Source organism: Triticum aestivum, chromosome 5A, assembly GCF_018294505.1.
Source record: "Triticum aestivum cultivar Chinese Spring chromosome 5A, IWGSC CS RefSeq v2.1, whole genome shotgun sequence".
Classification (NCBI taxonomy): Eukaryota; Viridiplantae; Streptophyta; class Magnoliopsida; order Poales; family Poaceae; genus Triticum; species Triticum aestivum.
This window is the reverse complement of record NC_057806.1, coordinates 602,256,118-602,270,507: the sequence shown is the minus strand read 5'-3', so window position 1 is coordinate 602,270,507 and position 14,390 is coordinate 602,256,118. Positions and strand designations below refer to the sequence as shown.

Genomic DNA, 14,390 nt, shown 5'->3' with positions numbered 1-14,390 from the left:
TTATACAACCTAGAACTTAGAAATTACCCTGTGGGGGGGGGGGGGGGGGGGGGGGGGGGGGGGGCACGGCTGCGGGCTTCCCCTGTCCAAATCCGAGCAGTAGGCAGCGGCCAGCAGCTCATGCGCTGAGCCTGCACGAGTCAGCGAGACCGGCAGCGACCCGGCGGCTGGGTGGAGGCCGCAGGGGGGAGGCCGGCAGGGAGTACTGCTGCGCGCAGTAGGGGAACGGCGCGGTCGAGCTCGGGCTCGCGCGGAGGCGGACGCGAGAAGCAGCCGGGCAGCGAGAGGCCGGAGCCGGCAGCGAGACCGGAGTGGGCGGTGGGCGGCGGGCGGCGGGGGCAGAGGCGGTCGCGCGACCTCCGGAGATGCGTGGGAGGGGCGGAGGGATCGACTGGGGTGCTGCTGTGTATCCCTCGCATCGCTGGCTGCTAGATGGGCCTGGCCCAGGACGTGGGTCTTCCAGTGTGTGTGGGAGCGTACGGTGAAGTTTTTTTATAGCCTAAAAAAACTTCTTTCTTTTTTATTTCGAGTGGTTTTATTTCAATTTAATGAAATAATGGACTTTAAAAATGTGCATAAATTTACATATTCTAGCGAAGATGGAAATTTTTCCAAATTTAAAAATTACTTTAGAAAACTGTTCATGCATTTGTAAAATGTTTGCATTTCAGAAAATGTTCGCCACCTCAAAACAAATTCACGAATTTGAAAAATATACATGAATTTGAAAAAATAGATAAATTCAAGCCTAATTGTAAATTGAAAGAATTTTCGTGAAATACAAAACATCTTCATGAATTTGTAAAAAGTTCATGAATTATAAAAATGTGGATTCAAAACATATTTGTGAATTCAAAAAAGTTCATGGATACAAAAAGTGTTCACCCATTCATAAAATGTTTGCGCATTTAGAAAAAGTTCGTGAGTACAATATTGTTCATGTATTTAAAAAACATCATGAATTCCAAATTTGTTCATGAATTTAAAAATATTCGCAGTTTAAAAAAATGTTCACCAATTTAATAATGTTCATGGATTTAAAAAATCATAGAACTGGAAAATGGTCATGAATTTAAAAAAAACACATATTTGAAAAAATGTTCACCAATTCATATAATGTTCCATATTATAAAAGTGTTCACTAATTTGGAATATGTTTAGGAATTTGGAAAGTGTTCACAAATTTCAAAAAATGTTCGTGAACTCAAATTTTAGAAAATGTTCTTGAATTTTATCAAAGTTCAAAGATGCAAAAAATATTCGTGAATTTAGAAAAAGGTAAAGAAAAAGAAGAAAAGAGAATGAAAACAAAAAGAAAGAGAAAAAGCAACCAGAAAACCAAGAAAAGAAACACGAAGAAGAAGAAAAAACATTTGGAGGCTTTCCAAAACTAGATGTAATCTTCCCAAACCGGGAGACACAAGTTTCATGGGCGCGTTCGGTAGCCTAGAGGAGGCCCAGCAGTCTCGCATAGTGCAAAAAATCAGGTGTTTGGTTTGTTGGGTAGCATGCGATTCCACGCCCGCATGAATCTTAAAGTACTCACGGACCAGGCTAGGGGAGGAACAGCCGAACTGGCCGTTTTTTTCAAAGTCGGGCTCGTGAGAGCCACGCGTGCCTCTCGCCAGCATGCGTTGGTAAGAGCAAGAGACAACAGGGCGTCTCACAACTCTCTCCCGTCACCACCAATCGCCCATTCACACGACACTCCTCTCTCACTCTATCACTGCCCCTATGATTTTTTCGATGGCCGACCCTCAACTGCGCCGCCCCACTCCTATCCTTGTTGGCAGCAACCCGATCCAAGTGCGGTGCGTGGTCGGCCTGACCAGGTAAGGCATTGACCTGCAGACGACTATCCGGTCATTGTTCCCCATTTGTAGCAGGTCACGGTTAGTGACCATTGACCCACCGTCGGCGTTCATGCCGATCGATGCGGTCATTGGCAGCACATCACTGCGATGGCGGAGGGAAGCATGTCGGTTGCAGCGGGAAGCCCATTGGTCGTGCCCAGGTGGGGTTTTTTTACTCTTGTGGGATGCTCTTCTGTCCTATTGCTCCAACCCAGGCAAAGAGGAGTGCGGCCGAAGCCTCGATGATTGTGCCCCCTCACATTGTGACCTCCAATGGTCGGGTCATCCACGTCGGCCCAACTCTTGTTCCTGCCAGGGTTTGGTCCGCGATAACTGGTCGCTTCAACGGCAATTGCTTCGGCGCGGGTGGTAAGCAATTTGTTCCCCATGCTCCCATTCGTAGGTTTTTTCTTCCATTCCAATGCAATTTGATTTGAATTGAATTTATTTCATACATGCTTGCTAGGTTGTTGGCATGATGAGAATGGTAGCTAGGTTGTTACATTGATTAGAATGCTTGCTAGGTTGTTGCTATAATCAAAATGCTTGCTACGTTGTTGGTATGATCAGACTACTTGGTAGGTTGTTGTTGTGTGCATGCATGATCATACTACAATGCTTGATACATGATCATACTACAATGCTTGATACGTTCTTACTATGTTCTTGTTGTGTGAATGCCTTCATCATCATCTTCATCCACAAACCCTAGCCGTCGCCATTTTCCATCTCCATAGCCATCACCTCCGCCACAGTGCTCTCTCATCTAATTCATACTTATAATCGTGCATATCACAAGGCATCCATTGTAAGACATATTTGCAACCAATCAATCTCAAGATGTGGTCTTCAATGTTTTCTTCTCGCGATCTAATCTTCATGTGTGAGTAGTTCGATAAGGTATGGTTTGAGGCATGAGCATTGCAACCCGAGGTATTTGTTGAGGGGATCAATGGAAGGCTTTGACATAACGTCTCGTATGTCTGAAATAAAATTGTTCTGTGAAGATGTCTCTTGTCTTGTTCGCGATCTTCATCCCTACGGGTACCCAGGATCATGGAGATCGAGCACTGGTGGGGCTAGGAGCAAGGAGACCATGAAGTGTTATACCGAACACCGGTGACAGCAAGGTTCAGTAGGGTAACATGGATCACATACTTGGGATAAATGAGCGTAGTCATTGAACGCCAAAGCTCTTGTCTGATTTCATTATATTAATTATCAAGGCAACCCCGCGCGACAGATAGGGCCTACGGTAGGGCACGTTCGTAGTCGGATCGTCAAGGTCGACTCCCACAGAAAACGATAGCCATCATCTCATCGAAACATCGGGACACCTTTGCCTCTATCAACAATTGATTCTTAATGCATGACTCGTGCCGTTCAAGATGTTATTTGGACACATCCCCCACTTCGATTCGTAACAAGCATGTCTCAATTGGTGACTTCCAATGCACAAATTAATATCATGTATGATCCCAGCGCAAATACAAGGTTGTAAGCATTAAGACCTCATACACGTACCTCTTTTTATTATAAGTGTTTGAATCACTATTTGTTTGTTGATCTGGTCAAAACCTGGATTTGACACTTTGACAAAAGTTTGCTAGAGACCATCGCTTCAAGCGAATCTTCCTCTCGTGGGTTCGATAACCCAAAGCCACCTCTGGGGAAATAGGTGTGCGATACTTTTTCTGTTCCAATATCGAATCAATAAAATGAGGTATCAAAGATGCATAATTTTGATGCATAAAGAATTGGCAGAAATAATATATACCAAAAAGGTTCGCATTTCCTCAAGCTTTCCAACGTCATATTATTTGCTGCATTCAGACATACGGTTAAAAAATTAATTTGAATATACGAACTCGGTGGAATTTGTACCGTTTTCTAAATTACTTTTAAACCGTTCAATATTATAAAAAACTTTCAACGTGAAAAGGTAGCGCATTTTCATAAGCTTTCGAATGCCATATCATTTGCCTCAATTGGATTAGCCGTTTAGAAATGGCATCGAAAATACGAACTCGGCTGGTCGGTTTGCGAAATTTTACGATTATGATTTTCCAAATTACTCTGTAACCATAGGAAATTAGAGAAAACTATAAACATGCGGAAAGAGCGGTTTTGCAGCAGCTTTCCAACGCCATTTTATTTGCCTCGTTTCAATAAACGGTTTAGAAATGCGATCGAAAATATGATTCACATTTTTTGTATGAAGAAAAATCGGTTTTCAAAACTACTCTTAAACCGCTTACATTTTTCCGAAAATTCAATTTCGGTCGTGATCGTCGTGTGCACAGCTTTCCAACGGTATATTGAAAGTCTCATTTGGAAAATGTTGGGGGAAGTTCAACCTGTCACCAAGGGAAGTTCAGGTCGAACAACTCAAGCGGGAAAATTGCAAGAGACGCAAGTTCATCATGTCCCGAGAGCAAATCCGACAACGAGCGTGTAAGTGCATTTAGTGCCCCTTAGTGATTTTAGTGTATTGAAGACTTATAAATTAAGGGACTAATGCGTTTGTGAGTGTACACAAGTCTATAAGTCCATGAGGAGTTTGATATTTACAGAGAAAGTCGATCCCTAAAAATGAATGTCTTCAACTGAAGACTTTGGCCTTCTGAAGACTTTGATACTGAAGAAATTGGTGTGATCCTGAAGACTTGATATTCATGCGAGGAATATGAAGCGTGAAGACTTTAGTTTTCGTAGTTTTGTTTTTCTATTTCGTGAGTCATGGGAAACACCGTACTGTTAAAAGGGGTTGAGGTAAAACTAATGAAAAGTTTCCAAGTGATGCTCATCTCAAAATCCGACACCTACCAATTCTTTCGAGTGAAGGCATTGGAAATCTCATACAATTCAGTCAATTTCTTCAGTGACAGAGACGAAGATCTTCTGGTCTCTGAGGAATTTATTCTGACTGAGGAGTTAGGAATTCACCAGAGCGGATTGCCTACAAGTGAGGAACATGATAGCCCTGAGGATTTGAACCTCAAATTTCCAACCATTGTTGTGCTATGCGCCAGCTGTCCCAAAATATCTTACCCACCTAACGGTCATACCATTGAAGGGCATTCATGTCTTATCATATCGGGCTGTTCCCTAGGCTATAAATAGCCGCCCCTACAACCACTAGCTGGTTGGATGCTCTGCGAGAAACTGACACTTGTCATTGAAAGCATCCCATCCTCCGAGGTCTTTGAGCGAAAATCATCAAGTGAGGAAAAACCCAAAACCCCAAACCAAACACTTACAAACCCAAAGTGATTAAGCATCACTCAAAAGATTGTTCCTGTGTGGAACCAACACTTGTTACCTTTGAAGACTATGCATCTTCCAGACGGTTAGGCGTCATGGTCTAGAGCATCCAAGAGGAAATTGTGGATCGCCGAGTGACTGAGTTTGTGAAGGTTTGGAAGTCACTTGAAGACTTACCACGAGTGATTGGGTGAGGTCTGTGTGACCTTAGATCAAGGAGAATATAGCGAGGATTGTGTGTCCTCAGGTTTAAATACTTAGCCGCTCCAACCAAACGTACGACTATCACAACAGTTGGAACTGGTCTATCAAATCACTGTCTTCACCGAGCTAACTGGTTCTATCTTCTCAACCCTTTCATTTCCTCATTCTATGTTGTTGTACCTGATCGTTACTATTTGAAGACTTTGATTGAAGACTTTCTCAATTTTCTCAGTTCAATTTTCTCAGTCAGTTTGTCTTCAGCCTACATATCCCGTGTTTACGCTTCATGTACTCATTGCTTGTTTTCATCTCATTATGTTGACTGTGCTGCTGCTTAGTTATGCTTACTTCTGAGTACTTATTCCACTGTTAGTTGTTCATGACTTAGGAATTTCCTCAGTAACGAATTTGTAAAAATCACCTATTCACCCCTTCTAGTCGACATAACACACTTTCAGAGCGAGATTCCTATTTAAAACGGGCATTTAGTTGCTAAAAACTGTTTCTAGATTACACTTACATCACATAGAACATGACTGGCCAGAATAATTCACGCAAGGAGACACAGTTGCGAAGATAGCCCGAAGGTCGGGTTCCTACAGAGGGAAGTTCAGATTGTGTAACTCAGGAAGTTCATGTTGTGATCAGAATAATATTCCTTATCCCGTGATCAGAATAGTGTTTATACACACTACAACATGAGTGTATATGAGACATGTGGGGTAACTACCCCTGGGTGGTAGGATGTATTTTCCTAAATCTCCCCCGGGTGGTATCATGACCACAAACAGTGTCTGAGGTGCTTCTAGGGTGTTGCAAGAGCTATTTCCTACATATATGCTACTACATATGTTCCCTTCCATGTTGAACAATGATCCCTGAATTAGCGCATGTGATGTGGTACTAAGATTACTTTGTTTTTGTTGCAGTTTTAGAACATAAATGTGTGCTAATTCCCAACAAAGGACCACCACAACAGCATCAAATCTTTGCACAAGGGAGGTTGCAGGCTGAGGAGTCTGGCCAGAACCCAGCGAAAGAGAGAGACTCATACTTGGTAATGTTGCAACACACTTCTTCCCCAATCGGTCAGCGCCATGGCCACACAAGGTTTAACAAAGAAGTAGCCCAAATTCTATATTTGAACAGGTATTTGGCATAGTGCCATATTCCAATGAGGACGACGGATATACAGTGAGGAGGAGATCCCCTTCCACTCCAGGTGACAGAGCTGGCGAAGGAGAAGGGGAGAGCAGGCGGCAGGAACAAGGAAGTTCATGGATAGTTTAGAAGGGGAGAGAGGAAAAGATGGGGAAGGGGGTCTCTAAGTGGTAAAAGTTGGACAATTGGTAGGTAGGTCTTACCTTGGCTTTTGTCTATAAGTTGCTTTCTTAGCTTATGGCTTCTTGGGACCAAAAGATACATCTTTTTTCATGTATGCGCATTCTAGCACTGCCACTCTCACCATCAACATAGAGGATGCCAAATAGAGTCTTCAACATGAGTGGAAGTTGTGGCTCGTCGGTTGTGGGTACTTCGACTTCCCGTTGGATGCCTAGGGCAAGCTCTCGGGTGATCCAGAATGCTCGGTCACATTTGCTTGTGCAACTTGGCTTTCATTGACCCCAGGCCCAACGCATGCAATCCTTAGGCAGAGAACTTTGTAAAGAGAAACTATTCTTCGATGACCCAGCTGGGAAAAAACATCATGACGAGTCTCGTGGGCGGAAGTGGGGGCATATCTTGGTGTGAGGTCCTTGCCCTTGCATGGGAGGACTTGACACCGTCAACGACCTATGATTGTGAATCCCATTGCCATGTGGGGGCGTATGTCGTCTTCTGTGGAGCCACTCTCTCTTGAAATGACCATCTATAGCGTGGGCATTGCCGAGAAAGCCAACAAAATTTATGAGAAAGTTAGAACTAAACGCTCTTATATTTCTTTCCAGAGGGAGTAATCACCATCCCCGCCTAACCCGTAGAAGCGCGGGCAGGCGATGTGATAGAACGAGAATGATTTTTTATGAGAAAAATAGCGAGGAATGTCGTTTTTACCAAATATGTAAAGTCTTCAACCAAAATCCTACCCCGTAATAAATGTAATTAACACCTCGTATATATCCCACCAGAATCACCCCCAAATCTCCCCCTGGTCGCTCCGTTCAAAACAGGAAGGAGACGCCCTCAAAATCAAAAAGCTCAAAAGGGGCGCTCCGATGCCCGCGGCTCGGCTCGACCCACGCGCACGGGAGCAGAGGAGGGGGGCCCCGCACCACTCGCTGACTCCGCCTTCCCCCTCCTCCGCTCCGATTTTAAATTTCGAAACCCCCCTCCCCCCCGTCCCCCGTCCCGTCCTCCTCCTCCTCCCCTTAAACCTCGCCTCCTCTGCCTGCCTGCCTGCCACTGGGCGGACGCAGGCACGCGCACGCGCAATCGGCTCCGGGAGGCGGATGAAATCTCGCCTCCTCCGCGGCTCCAAGGCTCCGCGCTCGGCGAGGGGGACGCGGTGAGGAGGAGGATAGGAGGACGGGGATGGGGTGCCTGTTCGACTGCTTCCGCGCGGCCGGCGGCGAGCCGCGCGCCGGCCGCGCCCGCGCCCAGCTCGTCTCCTCCTCCGTCGTCCCCAACACCAAGGTTTGTTTCCCCCTCTCCCGTCGTGCCCCGCGCGGAACCCGTGTGTGCCCGCTCCCGGACGCGGATCAGCTAGCTGGGGCGTGGAAATTTCGGCCGCGATTGGTTAATTTTGTTCGTTTTTTTTTATTTTCGGTCCGTGCCGATCAGGTTGGCGAGAGGAGGGCGCCACCGTCCAGGAACGCGCTGTCCGCAGTGTTCCTGCGCGAAGGTCTGCATTTTTTTCCCCTTCCGTTTTTGCGTTTCTCCTTCTCGAGCCGTTCAATCCTCTGCTCGGTTCTGACGCTGTCGTGCGCTTCTTTGGTGTTCGATTTTTGTATTGTTGGTGAAGATGAGGGATCGCAGGCCACGAGCTCGGGGTCGGACCGGGACGCCGGGAGCAACAGGGTGGATCCGGAGCTCGTGCACGAGGAGGTATGGCGATCGCTTCTCTGAATCTGGCCCGGTTCAGATCTGCTTCCTTGCTAATCTATTCTGAGCTGTATCTTGCCACTTGAGACCTGAATTTTGTCTGCCTAGTGACGCATGTGCATCAGTTTCAGCATTTTCAGTACACAAAGAGGGATTATGTCTTTATATGCATGATGCTTCTGGCGTTAGCGCTATCGGCATTCGCACTGACACTAACTGCACAAAAATGCAGCACTGCACTTGTGAGCTGGCTGTTGCTCATTTCTTTGTTTGCACTGATATAGGAGTTCAATGGATCAGGCCATTATAGCTTCTGTAGTTGCGTTTATAATGACAATCGATCGGTGGCTTTTCTTCTCTTGAATCTACATTGCTCTTTGTAGCTAACTGCTAATCTTACACATGGGTCACTCAGTGAGGATGAGAATTTGCTACTCATACATAACTCACTCAGGTGGCAGTGGATTTATAGCAGTGAATTCAACATGTTGATTACCCGCATATATGTTCTCAGCAACAGACTGACTTTCACTGATATTAACAGGCCACTATCCTCAAAAATGGCGGTGCACTGTCGGAAACTCCAAATGAAATCCTTAAAGGGCCTCAAAGCATGGATTCAGCTCTGCAGTATGAAACACATTCAGTGCTGCGAACTGCCTTGTCTGAAAACATGAATTCCATGGAAGTACTGAAGGCTGATGAATGCCAAACTCCTTCAGCGTCTCATCAAAGCTCCTATCCGCCAGATGCTACAAGGTATGCAGACCTCATGCTATCTGCTGAAATACCAATGCCTTTAGTCTGTTCACTGTTTCTGAAGAGTCTGGGATTTTCTCTTCACTTTAATAAGTGGATAGATTAAATAATGTGGATGTTTTTACTTCTTGATGACAGCTCTTCTAGGAATGGTTGCGATGCATCAAACCAGCATGATACTGAACCTGTGAGCAAGAGCATAGACTCTGACGGTGTGAATAATGAGCCTGTGCTCGACTGCGGGATCAAGTTAACCACCTTGGAGTCATGCTCTGTCACCAGTAATGCTGATATCTATCTCGATGGATCCAAGTCTTCACCCTTTTCAACTCCTTTGAAAGTGAATGGTGGGATGCATACTCCAGTTAACACTCAGGTACCTGACTTGGAAGAGTTAACATACGAGAACTGTACTAGGTCTTGTTCGCATGATTTGCACGAAGGTCAGAATTCCTCTCAGGATCTCGGACATTGTGGAGTGTACAGGGAAGATCCCTGCCAGCCTGATATATGTGATGAGGATCTCAAGGGTGCAAAGAATGACAGTCCGGATTTGGTTGAAACTTCAATATCTGATGAATGTTCCGTGTTCCAGAACTCTGAGGGTTCTGTATCATCTTATAACAAGACAAGTGATAGCACATCTTTTGTGGAGAAATGCCAGGCCACTGATGTAACAGTTCATGCCAGAAGAAATAAGGTGATTACAACAAATAGTGGTTCAGATGTCGAATTCCCAAGCTTGTCCCAGTGGTTGAAGCCTCCAAGTTCGAGTAAGGCGGTCAGAGATGAAAGCTATACAAGTGACACATTTAATTCTGCTAAGAGTTCTGATGAGGATAGGCCTATCATTGGAATGGTCGCGGCTCACTGGAAATCCGAAGAGCCAGATAATTTTACTCCTAAATGGTGGGATGGAAATGGCATTCCCAACTCGACAAATAAGTACAAAGAAGTAAAGTCTATTTCTCATCCTCTTACTTTCTGTTACTTAATTATGTAGAAGTGGCTTACCTAGGAATAATGCATTACATGATCAGGATCAGAAGGTTAGTTGGCATGCGATGTCATTCGAGGAGAGGCTTGAAAAGGCTTTATCTGAAGAGAAGCTGCTTTCTCAAAGGTTCAGTATTTTCTTCCGTTTCACATCAAATACACTTTCATCTGGCCAAACATGTTTTAATACCTTTCAAGTGCATAATCGTTCCTTCTTTCAATGCTGTAATGTGACGTTCTTGTTTGATTTTTGCAGGAAATGCTCCACTGGAAACACATCTCACTTTTCAGGTGTAGAAGGTGAGGAAAGTGATACTGCTGCATCTAACCATCTACGTGTTGCTGCTTTTACATGATGTCTTGGTCTGCGAAGAGTTATGAAGCTTCCAAGTAATTTGGCTTTTTGCTGCCACATTCCTAATGGCTTCTGCACAGTTTTGTTAACCTCTACTATCCTCCAGTATGTAGCTTCTAGAAGCGGTCGTTCTATCGACCGCTTTATATTAAAGGAGTACTGTTCCTAGTTCCAAGACAAATCAACATTGTTGATTTCAAATATAATTGACATCAAGATTCTTAACTAGTACTTCTGAATGTTATGTTTCTGGTCTTTGTGTGGTACTTTCTTCTATTCATATGCACTTTTAGTTCCTGATACTAGTTGTCTTACCTTTCGTAAGCACGACTGGCACAACCGAGAAATAATCTACAGTATTTAATAAGCAGCAGAGAAATTATCACTCCTTCCTGTTTACTCCCTCCGTCCGGTGAAGAGTGTACATCTAGAAATTTTAGGACAAATTATGGAGTTGAGTAAAAGATGCATTGGAAGGTGCAAGCCACCATCTCTCTCCTCTTTAATTACCCAACCCCCAATGAGCTAAGTGCATGTATAAATTAAGAAGACCATGTGTAGATTGCTATTGGTCTTGATTACCGTGTGATGAGAGAGAAGTATTTTCCTACTTTAAATTACATTGGGAACATTGGGAAGATAGAAGTACACTTTTTTGTGGACAAATTTTGAAGCTAGATGTACACTCTTCACCGGACGGAGGGAGTACCTTGGAAAAGGATGCGAATAAAATCTGACGTATTGTTAAAAGACTTTTGATGTCTTGTAATCACTCTTCAATGGTGTCTTTCTTCAACCAGAATTTGCCTTTACATCCTTGTCCGTGACGAATTCTGAAGGTTTTGATTTGACTGTTTCTAGTCCAATGCTGCTTTGCTATGCCATTCTATCATTCGGAACACTAAACAGGCAATTGTATGGCCTCCTAGGTCAGACAAGACATCCTGCAATTATCCATATCTGCTTTTGCAATTATCCAAATGCGCTTATGAATATTTAAGCCAAACAGGTAGTTAACATGAGTAAAATGTTTGACCTGGCTCGATGTTTCCTGCCCATATGATATATATTCAAGTTTTTGGAGTTTATAGACGAGAATTTCATGCTCGAGGAAGTCCCACCCAGCCCCCAGAATGCTATGTCCTTTTCGTTAACTGTTCGTGGCAGTGACCTAAGCAAATATGTGTTCTTGAGTTTGATAGTTTGACATCATGTAAATTTTTATTCACTCTCATGCTTCAAGTGAGTCAAGAACATTGAATTACAGCATCAACCTGGGAGAAATTCACCAGGGTGCTGATAGAGTCAAATTGGGAGGCCAGCACAAGAAATCTTGAAAATGACGCTTACATCACCTTTCTACTATTTAACATAATAGAGAATACATTTTTCTTCGGTAAATGACAAAATGTACCCAATCAAATGTTTAGATTGTGCATGCGAACGAAGATCATGCGCAATTTTGTATGACTAGTGGGCGAGGGGAGATCAATCTAGGAGCGTCAAACTGGATGCGTGTAGAACTGATTATTTTTGTTCACTTAACTCTGAAAGTGATAAGAAATCTGGTGTGGAAAAACACTTTTACATTTCCCTGTATTTGGTTCCTTGGTATATATGCTCCTGCTTGCCAAGAATACTTTTAAGGGTGCCAAAAAATATGAAAAATATTAGACATATACAGGTTCTTGTCCTTTTTTTTTGTTTCAAAAGTTTATGGAAAAAACACAAGTATTCAGGCTTGTGCCAAAAAAAGCTGAGTGCCAATCTTTTGTTTACCAAGGAAGCATGATTGTTCATTTTTGCACGAAAATTTTCACGAACACATCAAACACTAACAGGAGGAACATGCACACAGTAAAAAAACGTATTTTCTACTCTATTGTTCATTTGTTTCGATTTTACTGTACAACCAGTAACATCAAGTTACTTGTGCATATCTGAGTGACCAGAACAAGGTACAAGAATGATCACACATGGCTGATTGAATTAAACAATGCCCGGGCAAATATTTATATGTCACTCTTACTATGTTACACACACAAGTCATACTATGTATCACAAACACACATGGTTCATACACTAACCCCTTACGATCCAAAATAAGTGTAGCAGTTTTGAACTAAGGTTGAACTAACCTTAGTTCAAAACTGCGACACTTATTATGGATCGGAGGGAGTAGATCAGATGGAAGAGAAATCAAAAGAGAGAAAGCTCTGCCGGTGAAGCTCTGCTGACTATAGGCCTCAGCTCTCTGCGGTGCGGGCCCTGCATGTCAGTTCCTCACTCGACAGTATCTGTTCTAGCGTGTCGGCGAATTCTGTTTGTCTACCATGAACAACTCTGAAGATGTTCGTAGCTTGGCCGATCAACCGTATGATCTATAGTCGTAAAACCCTGTCGGATCGGTGACCTCCATCATCCTCGCGATCTCCTCCAAGTACCCCTCGACCTTGTAGAAATCGTTCGCGGCGACGGCGTGGCTGTGGTCATTCTGGTGGAAGGAGGCGGCCGTCGACAATGGGCTCTGTAGTTTCTGCTCCGGCACCGGCGCGGCGTTCCATTGCCCCTGGAACTGCTGGTTGGGCATGGTGTCCTCGTAGAAGAAGTTGCTGCTGTCCACCGTGCCCGTCTGACTGATGTACTGCTGCTGCTGCTGGGGGATGCATGGAGCGGCGGGTGCCTGCATGCAGTTCATGTACTCGTCGCCGGCTTCGGACGACTCGAAGCTCCCCGTGTTGGAGTTCGAGTCGGCGGCGGACGGCGCCGGCGCCGGCCTCCACGGCTGCTGCTGCTTCCGGTAGGTGATGGTCCTCCTGAAGATCCTGCAGATGGTCCACACCTCCTGCATTTTCAGGTCACACGTCAGAGGGTCAATCTTACACTTTACAGTAGGGTAGCGCACCGTGACTTTGTGTGGAAATGGAATGCACGCGCAGACCACTTACGGCTTCCTGCATGCTCGGGGAGGAGTTGGTGACGGCGGCCGGCGGTAGGCGGAACTCGTGCATCATCCAGTCGGTCTTGGTGCCCTTGCCGGCGCTGCCGCGGTAGTAGACGAGCGACTTCTTCAGCCCGATGGACACGCCGGAACTGGCGCCGCCGCTGCCGGCGGAGTAGATTGGCCGGTCGATGCCGGTGGCCTTCCAGAAGCCGGAGCCGGTGACCCGGTTTGGCCGGATGCTGTTCCGGTACTTCCTGCCCCTCAGGCAGAAGAAGTACCACTCTTTCTCCCCACCGACCGTGCTCGCCTCTGCGTAATTTGCCACACTCTGTCAGATAAAAGTCTGTTGTCCTAGAAAGGAAACTGTATTTGTTGATGCATGGACATGGAGAGAAGGAACTTACTGGGGAGATCCCATGGGTCGTGCTTGTAGATGTCCATCTCCCGGATGACCTCGATGCGGAGCGGCTTCCTGGCCACCTTGCGGCGGAGGTAGAAGGTGACTAGCTCCTCGTCGGTGGGGTGGAACCGGTACCCCGGCAGCACCACGTCGTCGTCCTCCTCCTCCTCGTCCCCGGCGCCGCCGAGCACCACCTCCCCGTCGCTCATCACCTTCTCCAACTCCATGGCGCTCATCTCCGCCTTGGCTACCATCTCGGATCTATCAATCTTGCGATCTTTCCTTTGCTCTCGTTTGTACTTCTTGCTCGCTGGATGTCGCTGCTTCTGCCCTTAGTTCTACAGATCCTCTCGATGTAATCTGTCAAGTGTTGCGCATTTGCGTTGTATATATAGGATAGGAATAGCAAGCTCTTGGTGGCCTTGGAGTTAAGTAGATGAAGGTGAAAGCTTCACCATCGGGGTTTATAAATGAGGCGGGCGAGAGCTGTGCAACACGTTAAAGGAGGTGACATAATTCCGGTCTAAGTCGCTTGGTCTGACTTGTCTCGCCACGGCCGATCTTGACGAATCT

At 45.4% G+C, this 14,390-nt stretch overlaps 2 protein-coding genes across 2 annotated transcripts; one reads left to right on the top strand and one right to left on the bottom strand.

Annotated features, from left to right (window-relative positions):
• Window positions 1–7,619: 7,619 nt before the first annotated feature.
• Window positions 7,620–10,728, top strand: LOC123105218 (protein JASON). The gene is made up of 7 exons (XM_044527242.1): window positions 7,620–7,955; window positions 8,103–8,163; window positions 8,284–8,366; window positions 8,908–9,122; window positions 9,261–10,077; window positions 10,163–10,245; window positions 10,375–10,728. Exons 1-7 carry the CDS (start codon window positions 7,854–7,856, stop codon window positions 10,472–10,474), a joined length of 1,461 nt encoding a protein of 486 aa, XP_044383177.1. The 5' UTR covers window positions 7,620–7,853; the 3' UTR covers window positions 10,475–10,728.
• A 2,047-nt stretch (window positions 10,729–12,775) lies between these two features.
• On the bottom strand, window positions 12,776–14,071 carry LOC123107903 (transcription factor JUNGBRUNNEN 1). Its single transcript, XM_044529797.1, has 3 exons — window positions 13,822–14,071; window positions 13,422–13,726; window positions 12,776–13,318 (listed from the first exon to the last, which is right to left on the bottom strand). The coding sequence occupies exons 1-3, from the start codon at window positions 14,069–14,071 to the stop codon at window positions 12,842–12,844; spliced, it is 1,032 nt and encodes a 343-aa protein (XP_044385732.1). The 3' UTR covers window positions 12,776–12,841.
• Between the last annotated feature and the right edge of the window lie 319 nt (window positions 14,072–14,390).

Bases quoted from the DNA above. Each gene is read 5' to 3' on its own strand.
- LOC123105218 (XM_044527242.1), top strand. From the start codon at position 7,854: ATGGGGTGCCTGTTCGACTGCTTCCGCGCGGCCGGCGGCGAGCCGCGC. The intron at 8,367-8,907 runs GTATGGCGATCG...TGATATTAACAG, and splicing joins CGGAGCTCGTGCACGAGGAG to GCCACTATCCTCAAAAATGG. The intron at 9,123-9,260 runs GTATGCAGACCT...TCTTGATGACAG, and splicing joins TATCCGCCAGATGCTACAAG to CTCTTCTAGGAATGGTTGCG.
- LOC123107903 (XM_044529797.1), bottom strand. From the start codon at position 14,071: ATGGTAGCCAAGGCGGAGATGAGCGCCATGGAGTTGGAGAAGGTGATG. The intron at 13,727-13,821 runs GTAAGTTCCTTC...CAAATTACGCAG, and splicing joins CGACCCATGGGATCTCCCCA to AGGCGAGCACGGTCGGTGGG. The intron at 13,319-13,421 runs GTAAGTGGTCTG...CTGAAAATGCAG, and splicing joins CCCCGAGCATGCAGGAAGCC to GAGGTGTGGACCATCTGCAG.